At 45.4% G+C, this 17,930-nt stretch overlaps 1 protein-coding gene across 1 annotated transcript in view; it reads left to right on the top strand.

Moving 5' to 3' along the window:
• The window catches only part of LOC140594267 (uncharacterized), an 83,708-nt gene extending 65,842 nt beyond the window's left edge, over positions 1-17,866 (top strand). The window contains exons 11-15 of the mRNA XM_072725179.1: positions 731-859; positions 3,388-3,516; positions 5,844-5,972; positions 8,503-8,631; positions 14,442-17,866. Of these exons, the coding sequence (XP_072581280.1) occupies positions 731-859; positions 3,388-3,516; positions 5,844-5,972; positions 8,503-8,631; positions 14,442-14,491 (566 nt within the window). The 3' untranslated portion in view covers positions 14,492-17,866. The remainder of the gene's footprint in view (positions 1-730; positions 860-3,387; positions 3,517-5,843; positions 5,973-8,502; positions 8,632-14,441) is intronic.
• The last annotated feature ends 64 nt before the right edge of the window (positions 17,867-17,930 follow it).

Genomic DNA, 17,930 nt, shown 5'->3' with positions numbered 1-17,930 from the left:
ATGGATTCTTGTCTCACATTTAGATCGTTCATGCTTTTTGAGTTTTTCCCTGTGTGTCGTGTCAGAGAATGGTCTAGCTTCCTTCTTCTGCATGTGGATGTCCAGTGTTCCCAGCACCCTTTATGGAAGACACTGTCTTTATCCAGGGATAGTCTTTCCAGCTTTCGCGAATATTAGTTGACCATAAAGTTGAGGGTCCACTTCTGGATGCGCTACTCGGTTCCATTGATCTATGGGTCTGTGTTTGTGCTACTACCACACTGTCTCGATGGCCACGGCTTTGTAGTACAACCTGGAATCGGGCCTCGTGATGCCCCCAGCTGTGGCCTTCGTTTTGAATAGTCCCCTGGCTCTTTGGGGTCTTTTCCGGTTCCACACTAGAATCTTAAGATGGTTTGTTCCAACTCTCTGAAGAAAGTCCCCGGTATTTTGTTAGGGATTGCGTGAAATGTGTAAATTGCCCTGGGTAGCATGGACATTTTCACAATATTAATTCTTCCTCTCCATGAGCATGGAACCTTTTTCCTTCTCTTGATGCCTTCCTCGATTTCTTTCAGGAACGTTCTGTGGTGTTTAGGGTACAGATCCTTTACCTCTTTGGTTAGGTTTATTCCCGGGTAGCTTATGCTTTTGGGTGCAGTTGTAAATGGGATTGACTCCTTAATTTTCGAGGCTCTTCTAACAACAACCTGTCAGTCAACAGCTCTTTCTATGTCCATTTATTTACCAGGAGCTGCTGTGATAACAACCGAACCTGAATATAGCAGACAACCTGGGTACATCTGCCCAGGAGCACGGCGAAAGCTCTTTGCAATCCGCCGAAACAGAAGAGTTCAGCCAACAGACGACAGGCCGGAGGGTAACATGAAAATTGATTCATTAAATAATAGCCTCAAGAAATCTTGTCCTAGGGGCACCTGGGTGTTTCTGTCAGCTAAGTCTCTGCCTCCTGGGTTTCAGCTCCGGTCATGACCTCAAGGTTATCAGATTCACCCATATTCAGCATGGAGCCTGCTTCGTATTCTCTCTTCCTTTCCCTCTGCCCCTCTCCTCCTTACACTTGCTCTTTTGCTCTCTCCACACACGCAAAACAGAATCATTATTCAGTTTTGCTCGGGGTGCCATCGTAGAGACAGACCTCCTAAGCCGTATTCTTTATGTTTCATGTGTCCACATCTTAACTTGAAAGGTCAGTCATTAGTTTGTGGCCAAAATTGTGAAATCGCATTGAGAACTCTAATTTGGTCAGATTTCATGGGAGGGGTTGTGAGGTAACATTTGGACATACTAGTCCGTGTTAAGTATTAGCAAAATGTTTTCTGTTTTTACATTTTTTTATTGGAGCTCAAATTGCCAGCATATAGCATAACACCCAGTGCTCATCCCGCCAAGTGCGCCCATCAGTGCCCATCACCCAGTCGCCCCAACCGCCCGCCCACCTCTCCTTCCACTACCCCTTGTTCACTTCCCAGAGTTCGGTGTGTCTCCTGTTTTGTCACCCTCACTGATATTTTCCTTCATTTTCCCCATTCCCTTTATTGCCTTTCACTAGTTTTTATATTCCCCAAATGAATGAGACCATATCAAGTTTGTCCTTTTCCGATGGACTTATTTCACTCAGCATAAGTCCCTCCAGGTGCATCCACGTCGGAGCTAATGGGTATTTGTCGTTTCTCACGGCTGAGTAATATTCCGTTGTAGCCGTGGACCACATCAACTTTATCCATTCATCTCTCGATGGACCCCGAGGCTCCTTCCACAGTTTGGCTATTGTGGACATTGCTGCCATAAACTTCGGGGTGCAGGTGTCCCCGCATTTCACCGCATCTTCAGCTTTGGGGTGAATCCCCAGCAGTGCCATTGCTGGGCTGGAGGGAAGATCTGTTCTTAACTCTTTGAGGAACCTCCACACAGTTTTCCGGAGTGGCTGCACCTGTTCACATTCCCACCTACAGTGCAAGAGGGTTCCCCTTTGTCCGCGTCCTCTCCAACATTTCTTGTTTCCTGTCTCGTGACTTTTCCCCATTCCTGCCGGTGTGAAGTGGTATCTCATGGGGGTTTGGATCTGTAGTTTCCTGATGGCCAGTGATGCGGGCCATGTTCTCATGTGCTTGTTGGCCGTGTCTCTGTCTTCCCCTGTGGGATTTCTGTTCGGGTCTTCTGCCCGTTTCATGATCAGATTGTTTGTTTCTTTGCTCTTGAGTTGAGTATGTTCTTTAGAGATCTTGGACACTAGCCCTTTGTCTGAGCGGTCGTTTGCAAATATCTTCTCCCGTTCTGTAGGTTGTCTTTTACTTTTGTGGACTGTTTCTTTTGCTGCGCAGGAGCTTTCGATCTGGCTGAAGTCCCAATAATTCCTCGTTGCTTTTGTTTCTCTTGCCTTGGCAGACGTATTTTGCGAGATGTTGCTGTGGCCAAGTTGAAAAACGGTGTTGCCTCTGTTCACCTCTCGGATTTGGATGGATTCTTGTCTCACATTTAGATCTTTCATCCTTTTTGAGTTTTTCCCTGTGTGTGGTGTCAGAGAATGGTCTAGCTTCCGTCTTCTGCATGTGGATGTCCAGTGTTCCCAGCACCCTTTATTGAAGAGACTGTCTTTTTCCAGGGATAGTCTTTCCAGCTTTCTCGAATAGAGTTGACCATAAAGTTGAGGGTCGACTTCTGGATTCGCTATTCGGTTCCATTGAGCTATGGGTCTGTTTTTGTGCCACTACCACACTGTCTTGATAGCCACGGCTTTGTAGTACAACCTGAAATCGGGCCTTGTGATGCCCCCAGCTGTGGCCTTCGTTTTGAATAGTCCCCTGGCTCTTTGGGGTCTTTTCAGTATCCACACTAGCATCTTATTTTTTTTTATTTTTATTTATTAACGATAGTCGCACAGAGAGAGAGAATGGGGCAGAGACATAGGCAGAGGGACAAGCAGGCTCCATGCACCGGGAGCCCGACGTGGGATTCGATCCCAGATCTCCAGGATCGCGCCCTGGGCCAAAGGCAGCCGCTAAACCGCTGCGCCACCCAGGGATCCCCCACACTAGAATCTTAAGATGGTTTGTTCTAACTCTCTGAAGAAAGTCCCCAGTATTTTGATAGGGATTGCGTGAAATATATAAATTGCCCTGGGTAGCATGGACATTTTCACAATATTAATTCTTCCTCTCCATGAGCATGGAACCTTTTTCCTTCTCTTGATGCCTTCCTCGATTTCTTTCAGGAACGTTCTGTGGTGTTTAGGGTACAGATCCTTTACCTCTTTGGTTAGGTTTATTCCCGGGTAGCTTATGTTTTTGGGTGCAGTTGTAAATGGGATTGACTCCTTAATTTTCGAGGCTCTTCTAACAACAACCTGTCAGTCAACAGCTCTTTCTATGTCCATTTATTTCCCAGGAGCTGGAGTGATAACAACCGAACCTGAATCTCGAAGAAACCCTTGGTACACCTGCCCTGGAGCATGGCCAAAAATGTTTTCCATCCTCCGTATCAGAAGAGTTCAGCCAACAGACGACAGGCCGGAGGGTAACATGAAAATTGATTCATTAAATAATAGCCTCAAGAAATCTTGTCCTAGGGGCACCTGGGTGTTTCTGTCAGCTAAGTCTCTGCCTCCGGGGTTTCAGCTCTGGTCATGACCTCAAGGTCATCAGATTCACCCATATTCAGCATGGAGCCTGCTTCGTATTCTCTCTTCCTTTCCCTCTGCCCCTCTCCTCCTTACACTTGCTCTTTTGCTCTCTCCACACACGCAAAACAGAATCATTATTCAGTTTTGCTCGGGGTGCCATCGTAGAGACAGACCTCCTAAGCCGTATTCTTTATGTTTCATGTGTCCACATCTTAACTTGAAAGGTCAGTCATTAGTTTGTGGCCAAAATTGTGAAATCGCATTGAGAACTCTAATTTGGTCCGATTTCATGGGAGGGGTTGTGAGGTAACATTTGGACATACTAGTCCGTGTTAAGTATTAGCAAAATGTTTTCTGTTTTTACATTTTTTATTGGAGTTCAATTTGCCAGCATATAGCATAACACCTAGTGCTCATCCCGCCAAGTGCCCCCATCAGGGGCCATCACCCAGTCGCCCCAACCGCCCGCCCACCTCCCCTTCCACTACCCCTTGTTCAGTTCCCAGAGTTCGGTGTGTCTCCTGTTTTGTCACCCTCACTGATATTTTCCTTCATTTTCCCCTTTCCCTTTATTGCCTTCACTAGTTTTTATATTCCCCAAATGAATGAGACCATATCAAGTTTGTCCTTTTCCGATGGACTTATTTCACTCAGCATAAGTCCCTCCAGGTGCATCCACGTCGGAGCTAATGGTGGGTATTTGTCGTTTCTCACGGCTGAGTTATATTCCGTTGTAGCCGTGGACCACATCTTCTTTATCCATTCATCTCTCGAAGGACTCCGAGACTCCTTCCACAGTTTGGCTATTGTGGACATTGCTGCCATAAACATCGGGGTGCAGGTGTCCCCGCATTTCACCGCATCTTTAGCTTTGGGGTATAACCCCAGCAGTGCCATTGCTGGCCCGGAGGAAAGATCTGTTCTTAACTCTTTGAGGAACCTCCACACAGTTTTCCGGAGTGGCTGCACCTGTTCACATTCCCACCTACAGTGCAAGAGGGTTCCCCCTTGTCCGCGTCCTCTCCAACATTTGTTGTTTCCTGTCTCGTGACTTTTCCCCATTCCCGCAGGTGTGAGGTGGTATCTCCTGGGGGTGTGGATCTGTAGTTCCCTGATGGTCAGCTTGCGGGGCATGTTCTCATGTGCTTGTTGGCCGTGTCTCTGTCTTCCCCTGTGAGATTTCTGTTTGGATCTTTTTCCGTTTCACGATCGGATTGTTTGTTTCTCTGCTCTTGAGTTGAGTATGTTCTTTATAGATCTTGGACACTAGCCCTTTGACTGAGCGGTCGTCTGCAAATATCTTCTCCCGTTCTGTAGGTTGTCTTTTACTTTTGTGGACTGTTGTTTGCTGTGCAGGAGCTTTCGATCTGGCTGAAGTCCCAATAATTCCTTGTTGCTTTTGTTTGTCTTGCCTTGGCGGACGTATCTTGCGAGATGTTGCTGTGGCCAAGTTGAAAAACGGTGTTGCCTCTGTTCGCCTCTCGGATTTGGATGGATTCTTGTCTCACATTTAGATCGTTCATGCTTTTTGAGTTTTTCCCTGTGTGTCGTGTCAGAGAATGGTCTAGCTTCCTTCTTCTGCATGTGGATGTCCAGTGTTCCCAGCACCCTTTATGGAAGACACTGTCTTTATCCAGGGATAGTCTTTCCAGCTTTCGCGAATATTAGTTGACCATAAAGTTGAGGGTCCACTTCTGGATGCGCTACTCGGTTCCATTGATCTATGGGTCTGTGTTTGTGCTACTACCACACTGTCTCGATGGCCACGGCTTTGTAGTACAACCTGGAATCGGGCCTCGTGATGCCCCCAGCTGTGGCCTTCGTTTTGAATAGTCCCCTGGCTCTTTGGGGTCTTTTCCGGTTCCACACTAGAATCTTAAGATGGTTTGTTCCAACTCTCTGAAGAAAGTCCCCGGTATTTTGTTAGGGATTGCGTGAAATGTGTAAATTGCCCTGGGTAGCATGGACATTTTCACAATATTAATTCTTCCTCTCCATGAGCATGGAACCTTTTTCCTTCTCTTGATGCCTTCCTCGATTTCTTTCAGGAACGTTCTGTGGTGTTTAGGGTACAGATCCTTTACCTCTTTGGTTAGGTTTATTCCCGGGTAGCTTATGCTTTTGGGTGCAGTTGTAAATGGGATTGACTCCTTAATTTTCGAGGCTCTTCTAACAACAACCTGTCAGTCAACAGCTCTTTCTATGTCCATTTATTTACCAGGAGCTGCTGTGATAACAACCGAACCTGAATATAGCAGACAACCTGGGTACATCTGCCCAGGAGCACGGCGAAAGCTCTTTGCAATCCGCCGAAACAGAAGAGTTCAGCCAACAGACGACAGGCCGGAGGGTAACATGAAAATTGATTCATTAAATAATAGCCTCAAGAAATCTTGTCCTAGGGGCACCTGGGTGTTTCTGTCAGCTAAGTCTCTGCCTCCTGGGTTTCAGCTCCGGTCATGACCTCAAGGTTATCAGATTCACCCATATTCAGCATGGAGCCTGCTTCGTATTCTCTCTTCCTTTCCCTCTGCCCCTCTCCTCCTTACACTTGCTCTTTTGCTCTCTCCACACACGCAAAACAGAATCATTATTCAGTTTTGCTCGGGGTGCCATCGTAGAGACAGACCTCCTAAGCCGTATTCTTTATGTTTCATGTGTCCACATCTTAACTTGAAAGGTCAGTCATTAGTTTGTGGCCAAAATTGTGAAATCGCATTGAGAACTCTAATTTGGTCCGATTTCATGGGAGGGGTTGTGAGGTAACATTTGGACATACTAGTCCGTGTTAAGTATTAGCAAAATGTTTTCTGTTTTTACATTTTTTTATTGGAGCTCAAATTGCCAGCATATAGCATAACACCTAGTGCTCATCCCGCCAAGTGCGCCCATCAGGGGCCATCACCCAGTCGCCCCAACCGCCCGCCCACCTCCCCTTCCACTACCCCTTGTTCAGTTCCCAAGTTCGGTGTGTCTCCTGTTTTGTCACCCTCACTGATATTTTCCTTCATTTTCCCCATTCCCTTTATTGCCTTTCACTAGTTTTTATATTCCCCAAATGAATGAGACCATATCAAGTTTGTCCTTTTCCGATGGACTTATTTCACTCAGCATAAGTCCCTCCAGGTGCATCCACGTCGGAGCTAATGGTGGGTATTTGTCGTTTCTCACGGCTGAGTAATATTCCATTGTAGCCGTGGACCACATCTTCTTTATCCATTCATCTCTCGATGGACCCCGAGGCTCCTTCCACAGTTTGGCTATTGTGGACATTGCTGCCATAAACTTCGGGGTGCAGGTGTCCCCGCATTTCACCGCATCTTCAGCTTTGGGGTGAATCCCCAGCAGTGCCATTGCTGGGCTGGAGGGAAGATCTGTTCTTAACTCTTTGAGGAACCTCCACACAGTTTTCCGGAGTGGCTGCACCTGTTCACATTCCCACCTACAGTGCAAGAGGGTTCCCCTTTGTCCGCGTCCTCTCCAACATTTCTTGTTTCCTGTCTCGTGACTTTTCCCCATTCCTGCCGGTGTGAAGTGGTATCTCATGGGGATTTGGATCTGTAGTTTCCTGATGGCCAGTGATGCGGGCCATGTTCTCATGTGCTTGTTGGCCGTGTCTCTGTCTTCCCCTGTGGGATTTCTGTTCGGGTCTTCTGCCCGTTTCATGATCAGATTGTTTGTTTCTTTGCTCTTGAGTTGAGTATGTTCTTTAGAGATCTTGGACACTAGCCCTTTGTCTGAGCGGTCGTTTGCAAATATCTTCTCCCGTTCTGTAGGTTGTCTTTTACTTTTGTGGACTGTTTCTTTTGCTGCGCAGGAGCTTTCGATCTGGCTGAAGTCCCAATAATTCCTCGTTGCTTTTGTTTCTCTTGCCTTGGCGGACGTATCTTGCGAGATGTTGCTGTGGCCAAGTTGAAAAACGGTGTTGCCTCTGTTCGCCTTTCGGATTTGGATGGATTCTTGTCTCACATTTAGATCTTTCATCCTTTTTGAGTTTTTCCCTGTGTGTGGTGTCAGAGAATGATCTAGCTTCCGTCTTCTGCATGTGGATGTCCAGTGTTCCCAGCACCCTTTATTGAAGAGACTGTCTTTATCCAGGGATAGTCTTTCCTGCTTTCTCGAATAGAGTTGACCATAAAGTTGAGGGTCGACTTCTGGATTCGCTATTCAGTTCCATTGATCTATGGGTCTGTTTTTGTGCCACTACCACAGTGTCTTGATGGCCACGGCTTTGTAGTACAACCTGAAATCGGGCCTTGTGATGCCCCCAGCTGTGGCCTTCGTTTTGAATAGTCCCCTGGCTCTTTGGGGTCTTTTCAGTATCCACACTAGAATCTTATTTTTTTTTATTTTTATTTATTAACGATAGTCACACAGAGAGAGAGAATGGAGCAGAGACATAGGCAGAGGGACAAGCAGGCTCCATGCACCGGGAGCCCGACGTGGGATTCGATCCCAGACCTCCAGGATCGCGCCCTGGGCCAAAGGCAGCCGCTAAACCGCTGCGCCACCCAGGGATCCCCCACACTAGAATCTTAAGATGGTTTGTTCTAACTCTCTGAAGAAAGTCCCCAGTATTTTGATAGGGATTGCGTGAAATATATAAATTGCCCTGGGTAGCATGGACATTTTCACAATATTAATTCTTCCTCTCCATGAGCATGGAACCTTTTTCCTTCTCTTGATGCCTTCCTCGATTTCTTTCAGGAACGTTCTGTGGTGTTTAGGGTACAGATCCTTTACCTCTTTGGTTAGGTTTATTCCCGGGTAGCTTATGTTTTTGGGTGCAGTTGTAAATGGGATTGACTCCTTAATTTTCGAGGCTCTTCTAACAACAACCTGTCAGTCAACAGCTCTTTCTATGTCCATTTATTTCCCAGGAGCTGGAGTGATAACAACCGAACCTGAATCTCGAAGAAACCCTTGGTACACCTGCCCTGGAGCATGGCCAAAAATGTTTTCCATCCTCCGTATCAGAAGAGTTCAGCCAACAGACGACAGGCCGGAGGGTAACATGAAAATTGATTCATTAAATAATAGCCTCAAGAAATCTTGTCCTAGGGGCACCTGGGTGTTTCTGTCAGCTAAGTCTCTGCCTCCGGGGTTTCAGCTCTGGTCATGACCTCAAGGTCATCAGATTCACCCATATTCAGCATGGAGCCTGCTTCGTATTCTCTCTTCCTTTCCCTCTGCCCCTCTCCTCCTTACACTTGCTCTTTTGCTCTCTCCACACACGCAAAACAGAATCATTATTCAGTTTTGCTCGGGGTGCCATCGTAGAGACAGACCTCCTAAGCCGTATTCTTTGTTTCATGTGTCCACATCTTAACTTGAAAGGTCAGTCATTAGTTTGTGGCCAAAATTGTGAAATCGCATTGAGAACTCTAATTTTGTCCGATTTCACAGGAGGGGTTTTGAAGCTAACATTTGGACATACTAGTCCGTGTTAAGTATTACCAAAATGTTTTCTGTTTTTACATTTTTTTATTGTAGTTCTATTTGCCAGCATATAGCATAACACCCAGTGCTCATCCCGCCAAGTGCCCCCATCAGTGCCCATCACCCGGTCGCCCCAACCGCCCGCCCACCTCCCCTTCCACTACCCCTTGTTCAGTTCCCAGAGTTCGGTGTGTGTCCTGTTTTGTCACCCTCACTGATATTTTCCTTCATCTTCCCCATTCCCTTTAGTGCCTTTCACTAGTTTTTATATTCCCCAAATGAATGAGACCATATCAAGTTTGTCCTTTTCCGATGGACTCATTTCACTCAGCATAAGTCCCTCTAGGTGCGTCCACGTCAGAGCAAATGGTGGGTATTTGTCGTTTCTCACGGCTGAGTAATATTCCGTTGTAGCCGTGGACCACATCTTCTTTATCCATTCATCTCTCGATGGACCCCGAGGCTCCTTCCACAGTTTGGCTATTGTGGACTTTGCTGCCATAAACATCGGGGTGTAGGTGTCCCCGCGTTTCACCGCATCTGCAGCTTTGGGGTATATCCCAGCAGTGCAATTGCTGGGCCGGAGGGAAGATCTGTTCTTAACTCTTTGGGGAACCTCCACACAGTTTTCCGGAGTGGCTGCACCAGTTCACATTCCCACCTACAGTGCAAGAGGGTTCCCCTTTGTCCGCGTCCTCTCCAACATTTGTTGTTTCCTGTCTTGTGACTTTTCCCCATTCCTGCCGGTGTGAGGTGGTATTTCATGGGGATGTGGATCTGTAGTTCCCTGATGGTCAGCTTGCGGGCCATGTTCTCATGTGCTTGTTGGCCATGTCTCTGTCTTCCCCTGTGAGATTTCTGTTTGGGTCTTTTGCCCGTTTCACGATCGGATTGTTTGTTTCTCTGCTCTTGAGTTGAGTATGTTCTTTATAGACCTTGGACACCAGCCCTTTGAGCGGTCGTTTGCAAGTATCTTCTCCCGTTCTGCAGGTTGTCTTTTACTTTTGTGGACTGTTTCTTTTGCTGCGCAGGAGCTTTCGATCTGGCTGAAGTCCCAATAATTCCTTGTTGCTTTTGTTTCTCTTGCCTTGGCGGACGTATCTTGCGGGATGTTGCTGTGGCCAAGTTGAAAAACGGTGTTGCCTCTGTTCACCTCTCGGATTTGGATGGATTCTTGTCTCACATTTAGATCGTTCATCCTTTTTGAGTTTTTCCCTGTGTGTGGTGTCAGAGAATGGTCTAGCTTCCTTCTTCTGCATGTGGATGTCCAATGTTCCCAGCTCCATTTTTTGAGGAGACTCTCTTTTTTCCCGGGATAGTCTGTCCTGGTTTCTCGAATATTAGTTGACCATAAAGTTGAGGGTCCACTTCTGGATTCGCTATTCGGTTCCATTGATTCATGGGTCTGTTTTTGTGCCACTACCACACTGTCTTTTCGGCCTTGGGTTTGTAGTACAACCTGAAATCGGGCCTTGTGTTGCCCCCAGCTGTGGTCTTCGTTTTTAATCGTTCCCTGGCTAATTGGGGTCTTTTCCATTTCCAGAGAAATCTAAAGATGGTTTGTTCCCACTCTCTGAAGAAAGTCTGTGGTATTTTCATAGGGATTGCATTAAATGTGTATATGGCCCTGTGTAGCACCGACCTTTTCACAATATTAATTCTTCCAACCCATGATCACTGAATATTTTTCTGCCTCTTTGTGCCTTCTTGAGTTTCTTTCAATGTGTTCTCTAGTTTTTTTTTTTTTTTTTTTTTTTGTTATCTAGTTTTTAGGCTACAGATCCTTTACGTCTTTGGTTAGGTTTATTCCTAGGTATGTTATGCTTTTGGGTACAATTATAAATCGGATTGACTGTAATTTCTTTTTCTTCAGTCTTATTGTTAGTGTCACATGCCTGGTTGTTGATGTGCAGAATCCTTTTCTGCACGAAAGAATGACCTTTGATATTTTGGAGTTTAAATTTGAGGATTCCAGTGTTCAGTGTTAGGAGAAAGTCCACCAGTGTAGCTGATGCAGTAAGTTCACAATCTCATGTAGGCAACTGCAACCTTTGGATGGCCTGCCCCAGGCTAATTGCCAACTAAGCAGAGTTCATTTTTGCCTGCGTTCTTCCATGAGAATACAACTAGAACGAGTTCTGATGTGGCGGGAGGCTAAACTCCATATCTTCCCATCTTGGGTTTTCGGGGGGGACTCATTACCAAGAGGATATCATCAAAAGAAAAAATTTATAAAGGTTTGCAGTGCACATCACACCGAAGAAATAAAAAACAAAGAGGAACTCAAAGCAGCAGCTTAAAACTGTGAGCTTTATAGCATCTTCAGCAAAGAACAATAATACATTTGTAGAAAAAATGATAGCCTAAAGAAAAGCAGTTTTAGGCTATCAAGGGCGGCAAACTGGAAAGGTAAATTTATGGGAAGACATTAACACTAAGATTTGTTTCTGGATTCCTCTTCCCAAAAACATATATAAATATATATTTTGGGGTGGCATATCTCGGCTTCCTTCACAAGGCTTTATACCTGGCTCTAGGGAATCCCTGCTGAGCCAAGCTCTGGTTATTAGTATTTGAGTTAAATTACAGTTATAGGTGGAATGGGTTTATGAGTCATTTCATTAGAATGTTTTCAAAAGATGTGCCCTTAGTCTCTTCTTTGACCAAAAGTGTGTGCAGAAGCCCCATCCTCTAAGGGATTGTACAGAATGTCTGAAGCTGTATAGAGTTGGGGTGTTTTTCCCCCCTCCTGAGGAAAGCAAGATTACTCTTTAACAGTTAAAAGCGTTGTTCCTATTAGGGATAATGTAACACCACGTCATCCTTCCTATATAGTACAATCATTATGCATACACTATAAAAACAGACTGCATGGTGACTAATTTTCAAATAAACCCGTAGACTAAATCACAGCATATATAAATCATTTCTATCTCAACTGCTCACTTAAACCTGAACAAATTTTCTGGAAGCATGTTAATTTTCCTATGATACTCCTTAATATTTCTTGCAGAGCTGGTTTGGTGGTCACATATTCTTGCAGTTTCTGCCTATCTTGGAAGCTCTTTATCTCTCCTTCTATTCTGAATGAGAGCCTTGCTGGATAGAGTTTTCTTGCCTGCATGTTCTTCTCATCTAGGACCCTGAATCAATCCCGCCAGTCCTTTCTGGCCTCCCAGGTCTCTGAGGAGAGGTCTGCTATTAATGTAACAATTCTCCCCATATTCGTTAAGAATCTGCTGCCTCTATCTACTTTACAGATTTTCTCTTTTTCTATAGAATTTGCAAGTTTCACTATTAAGTGTTGAGGTGTTGAACGGTTTTTATTGATTTGGGGGGAGGACCACTCTATCTCCTGGGTCTGAGTGCCTATTCCCCTCCTGAATTAGGGAAGCTCTCAGCTTGGATTTGTTTAAATATGCTTTCTGGCCCTCTGTCCTTCTGGGTGCTCTCTGGAACCCCAGTGATACGTAATTCTTCCTTCTGAAGCTGTCATGTATTTCCCTTAACCTTTCCTCGTGGTCCTTTCATTGTTTTTCTCTGTTTTCCTCAGCTTCCTTCCTTGCCATCAAGGAGTCTTCTGTGTTGCTCATTCTTTCTTCCAGCACCTTATGCCTTGCCATTAGGACCCCCAATTTGGATTGCACCTCATTTAATTGATTTTTAACTTCAGCCTGATGAGATCTTAATTCTGCAGTTGTGAAGCCTCCACCCGCCCCGGGGGGAGGCAGGACCTCGGCCGTGTCCCCCGGGCCCTGGGCTCCGGGGCCTGTGCTGCCTGCACCGCGCTCCCGGGGCCATGGCGGGCGCCCGAAGGCAGCAGGTGCAGCGCCCCGCCCGCCCGGAGCCCCCGCCTGCCCCCCTGCTTCTCCCCGAGGCCCCGCCGCCTGCGGCTCCAGCGCTGTCCCGAGCTGGGCCCGCGGGCCTGGGGCGCTCTGCCCCGGCCGTGCCTCGTCTGCTAGTGACCCCGGGAGCCTGGGGACTCCGCCGCCCCTCCTGGGGTTCAGCCCGACGCCCCTCCTCTCCGGGGCTGGGCTCTAGGGGCGCCCAGGCTTTCCCGCCAGGCTGGAGCCATCTCCTCTGGCCTGCAGCTCCCCACCCCCCCCACCTGCCCCCAGGCTTCTTCCTTCCTTTCCCTTTCCCCCTTCCTGTCTTGCCTTGTTAGAAGCCCTGCCCCCCCCCCCTTCTTTCTTTCTTTGTATCCACCTTCACCTTCTACCTTGTTAGAAGGGATCCTTGGCGGATCAGGTGAGTTGAGGACTCTACTCTCTGGCCTTCTTCCCCCTGTTGTCTTCTTTTTGTTTTAAAGCCCTTTCTGCGGGTCCCTGGGTGGCTCAGCTGTTTGGCGCCTGCGTTTGGCCCAGGGCGTGATCCTGGAGTATCAGGATGGAGTCCCACGTTGGGCTCCAGGCATGGAGCTTGCTTCTCCCTCCTCCTGTGTCTCTGCCTCTCTCTCTCTCTCTCTCTCTCTCTCTCTCTCTCTCTGTAGGTCTATCATAAATAAATAAATCTTTAAAAAAAAAAAAAAGCCCTTTGCACATGATGTACCAGTGTGTTGTGGTCCCTGTAAGGGCTCCGTTTCCATTTCCATGTATGTTTATGAGTGAGTTCTGCAATTTTGGGTTTAGCTCCACTGACAGCAGGAGAGGAGTTACTATTCCAGCAGCATCGTTTTCAACTCATGAATGAAATGGAAAGTCATTTCCCTGTCTGTCTGGAACTTGTAATTACCTGATTATTTAATTAGTTTCCTTTGTATTTATTTCATTTTGCATGACTCTATTATGGTCCTGTCTTTCTTTATGGTAGTGCATTTTCAGGATATCCTATGCGTAAAAAAAATTTTAAAAAATCATTATTCTAGTTTGCTTGTGTCCCATTCATAGGTCAAAAGTTCTAAGCCATATTCCTACTGTTCTGTGTGAATATTTTAATTTAGAAGGTGAGGCATCACTTGGTGGCCAGAATAGTAAAAATGTTTTTTCCAATCAAGTTAAGTTAATTTTTCAAGATTTAATTAGATAATTAACCAATCAATTTATTAAATTGAGGGAGAGAAAGAGAAAGGGATAGAGGGAGAAAACGTGAGCGGGCTGAGGGTTAGGAGGAGGAGTAGGCTCCCCATGTGGAGGGACCCCAACATGTAGCTGAACCCCGACCATGGGATTAGGTCCTGACCCCAGGGCGTACAATTAAGTGACTGATACCACTGGCACCCTACAACTCAAATGTGATTATGGTTAATGATTCTTAGAGTAAAGCTAATATTTGGACATTAATCTATAGCTCAACTTTAACAAAAATAAATCTTCTATTGTTTTTATTCGATAGATGTTATTACCTAGTAAAAACTGATCTTTACTTCTCTGAATGACTTTAGGAAACCAGATGGAACATCATGTTAGAGACCATGGTGCCCAAAGGAAGTGAAAGGATACCTGAAGGAAGTTGTTTGTCCTGAAGGATGTGTCTCTCCAGTCCATTCAGGATGGTGACTACAACATTCCCCAGCCAAGCAGGAGACACCATTGATGAGGGAAAGTACCCCATCACTGTCTTTATAAGCAGCTTTGGTGTCGCCAGTGGTAAACATCCTCTCAGATAAGCTAATGCATGCCAAGAGGCAAGCACTCAGCACCCTTGCCACCAGGAAGATTATGTATTTCATCTCAAATGGACGCTGTCTGATGTTCATCAGAATTTGTGTGGAAAGCAACCGAGAAAGCAACATTCGTTCCTCAAAGATACTGAGCTCACCTTGACAGCATTAACTTGCACTTCTCCTCTGATGTTCTGGAATAGTCTCATGATGAAGGGACCATAAAGTGCTTCTAGAAGGACACAGAGTACCCATCAGCACATGGGTCATGCTGCTCAAGAATAATTCAGGTAGTGGTGCCTGAGTTGCTCAGTCAGCTAAGTCTGCCTTTGGTTCAGGTCAGGGTGTCTGGGACCTGAAATGGAGCCTGATGTGGGGCTCCCTGCTCAGCAAAGGGTGTGTTTCTTTCTCTCCCTCTGCCCCTCTTGCCTCTTCTGCTCTCTCTCTCTCTCAAATACATAAATAATTTCGTGAAGAAAATAAAAGGCTAATGGGGACTGTTGATCAGTATGAACGAAGGCTAGTGAACATGATGGCATTTGGTAACTAAGCATGGGCTGAGCTACCACTGTCGGGCCACTCACGGGGTTAGGGCTGGAAAATATGGTGTGTTAGGATTTTCTTTATTTTGGAGAATGATGAGAGAAGCCATGGTGCAGTGTCAGTGGGACAATGTCCTGGGAAAACTCTCTTATTCTTTCTCTCTCCTTCCCCCTTTCTCTGTATTTCTGTGTCCATAGCTGTCTCTCATTCTCTCTCTCTCTCTCTCTCTCTCACTCACAATTCTCTCTCTGTGTCACACACATGCACACACAACTCTGTCACACTCATAGGTTTAAACAAGTCACTCCACCCTAAGAGTCATGCACTTACAACCATACCAAACAGTGAACACACCAGCTCCTAGTATTGTAGAAATGTAGGCATGTTTTCTCACCTGGGAAAGCTGCCTGTCTCACACCCCCAAGCCTCAGGAACATCGAATCGGGTGGCTGTCCAGAAGAGAACAGCAGGTTGCTGCATCTGCCGTACTATTTAGATTTTTTTTTTTCTGCAAGAGAGTGGTTCAAGAATACATACCACTTTCGCTGGTTTCTGAGACGTCTGCACTTACACAAAAGAGTAAACCATGAGGGTCAGGTCATGTGTGTCCTTTGTCATTGGTTCTCCTAGTGAGTATTCAACACCACATGAGCAACAGTAGTAAAACGATAGGCCTCCAAAGGAAGCACAGGTTGCACCCATGAAAAAGCAGGAGCTATTCCTGGGGGATGGATCTCTCGTTTACTGAAGGAGCCACACGAAATTCTTGAGGAAAAACTGCATGTGAGAGAAAGGTCCCTTACTACACTGTTTAAAACATCCCCTCCAAAACCCACAAAAATGGTCCTTACTCCTAAAAAATACACTGTTCCTTGTCATATCTGAATTCGCTCCAAAAAGAGGAAAAAAGGACCATTTCTAATTCAGGAAAATGGGTGAGCATTCCATAGAAGTTGGAAACTCATTCACTGACTTTTTTGTGGAAAAACTCCTGCACCACACACTTGGCAAGATTTAGGAGGACACAAAATAACTGTCAATGCATTCATTGGATGTGGTGCTCAGGAATTACTGAGCGATCACTGTTTATATGGGTACAGGGCAAGACTATTGTAGAGAGTGATTAATAAGTATCATATGAGGGTCTGGGGTCCATCCTCCTTGGTGGATGAGGAAAACCTTCAGCTCAGGCCAAGGCCCCAGTGTCCTGCAATCCATCCCCTCCTTGGGGCCTTGTTCAGCCCAGAATGTGCTTCTCCCTTTCCCTCTGCCTTTCTCCCTTGCTTATGCTCGCACTCTCTCTCTCTCTCTGAAATAAATAAAATCTTCCCCAAAAAGTCAATGGCAACTTCAAGTAGCCTGACATAATCAGTGCACAAATAGAACTGATCTGCACATCGATTCCAATGATGACTTCCCATCACTCATGCAGCTTGTTGTGAAACCCAACTAAAAACTCCCACCTTCTGGACATCTGGCAAAATCATTTCTGTCTCTGTAGGTCCACATATGCTGTCCTCTCTTTTGTAAGTTTTTCAACCTGATTTTACCCCTTTTCTTGGTAGGTTTGATTCAATGCTAGACAGTTATTCTCTTTTGTTCTATTTAGTCTAGTGCTCTATTGTATTTATTCACTCACAGGTTTTTTTTTTTAAAGGTTTATGTATTCATGAGAGATACCGAGGCAGAGACATAGGCAGAGGGTGAATCAGGCTCCATGTGGGGAACCCGATGCAGAACTCGATCCCAGGCCCACGGGACCATAACCTGAGCCAAAGGCAGACGCTCAACCACTGAGCCACCCAGGTGTACCAGTAATCAGTTTGGTGAAAATATTCCATCCGGGAGAGGTTTAAATACTCAAAGTATACCATTTACCAATAGCCATAGCTGTGAAGCAGAGTAGGAGGGACAGGCTTCCCGTTATGCATTAAAAAAGATCACGGAGATCAAACGTACAGCATAGGGAATATGATCAGTGGAATTGTAATAGTGCTCTATGGGGACACATGGTATCTACACTTGTGAGCACAGTATTACCCTATACAAGTATCGAATCCATATGTGGTACACCTGAGACTAATGTAACCTTGTGTACCATCTTGATTTCAATTAAAAAAAAAACAGTAGTAATGTGGGCACCAGGCTCATTCCTTTAGTTGGGCATCTACTTTGGGCTCATATCATGATCCCAGGGTCCTTGGATACATAATATTATGTATTTGTCAAAACAGTCAGATGCATAACACAGAGCAGTCCTTAATATATGTGGTCAACTTCAATGATAATAATATCTCTACACTGGTTTGTTCTTTGTGATAAAAATTCCACACTAATGCAGGCATGTATGATTGTGGAAAATATGTGCCAAGGGATAGGGCGATACGGAAATTTTTATATTATATGCTGCTTTATGACACCAGTCTAATCCTAATCTCAATAATAAGGTCTCCTTATTAAAACATAATCAGTGATTTTATGTTGTTAATACTGTACACAGACTAGTGTCCAAATGTTTGCTTCACAACCCCTACCTTTTAATTTGACCAAATTTGAGTGGTAAAAGCAGTTTTACTATTTTGACATAAACTACTGACTGACCATTTAAATTATGAATTTCACATATAAAATGTAAATAATATAGGTTTGTATTTTTGTCTTTAGTGTGGTGTCCTGAGCACAGTAATAGAATGATTCTTTTTTTTTTTTTTTTAAAGAGAGCAAAAG

The sequence above is a fragment of the Vulpes vulpes genome, chromosome 10, assembly GCF_048418805.1.
Source record: "Vulpes vulpes isolate BD-2025 chromosome 10, VulVul3, whole genome shotgun sequence".
NCBI classification, from domain to species: domain Eukaryota; kingdom Metazoa; phylum Chordata; class Mammalia; order Carnivora; family Canidae; genus Vulpes; species Vulpes vulpes.
Note: the sequence above shows the minus strand (reverse complement) of the source record. Positions and strands in the feature narration are given on the sequence as shown.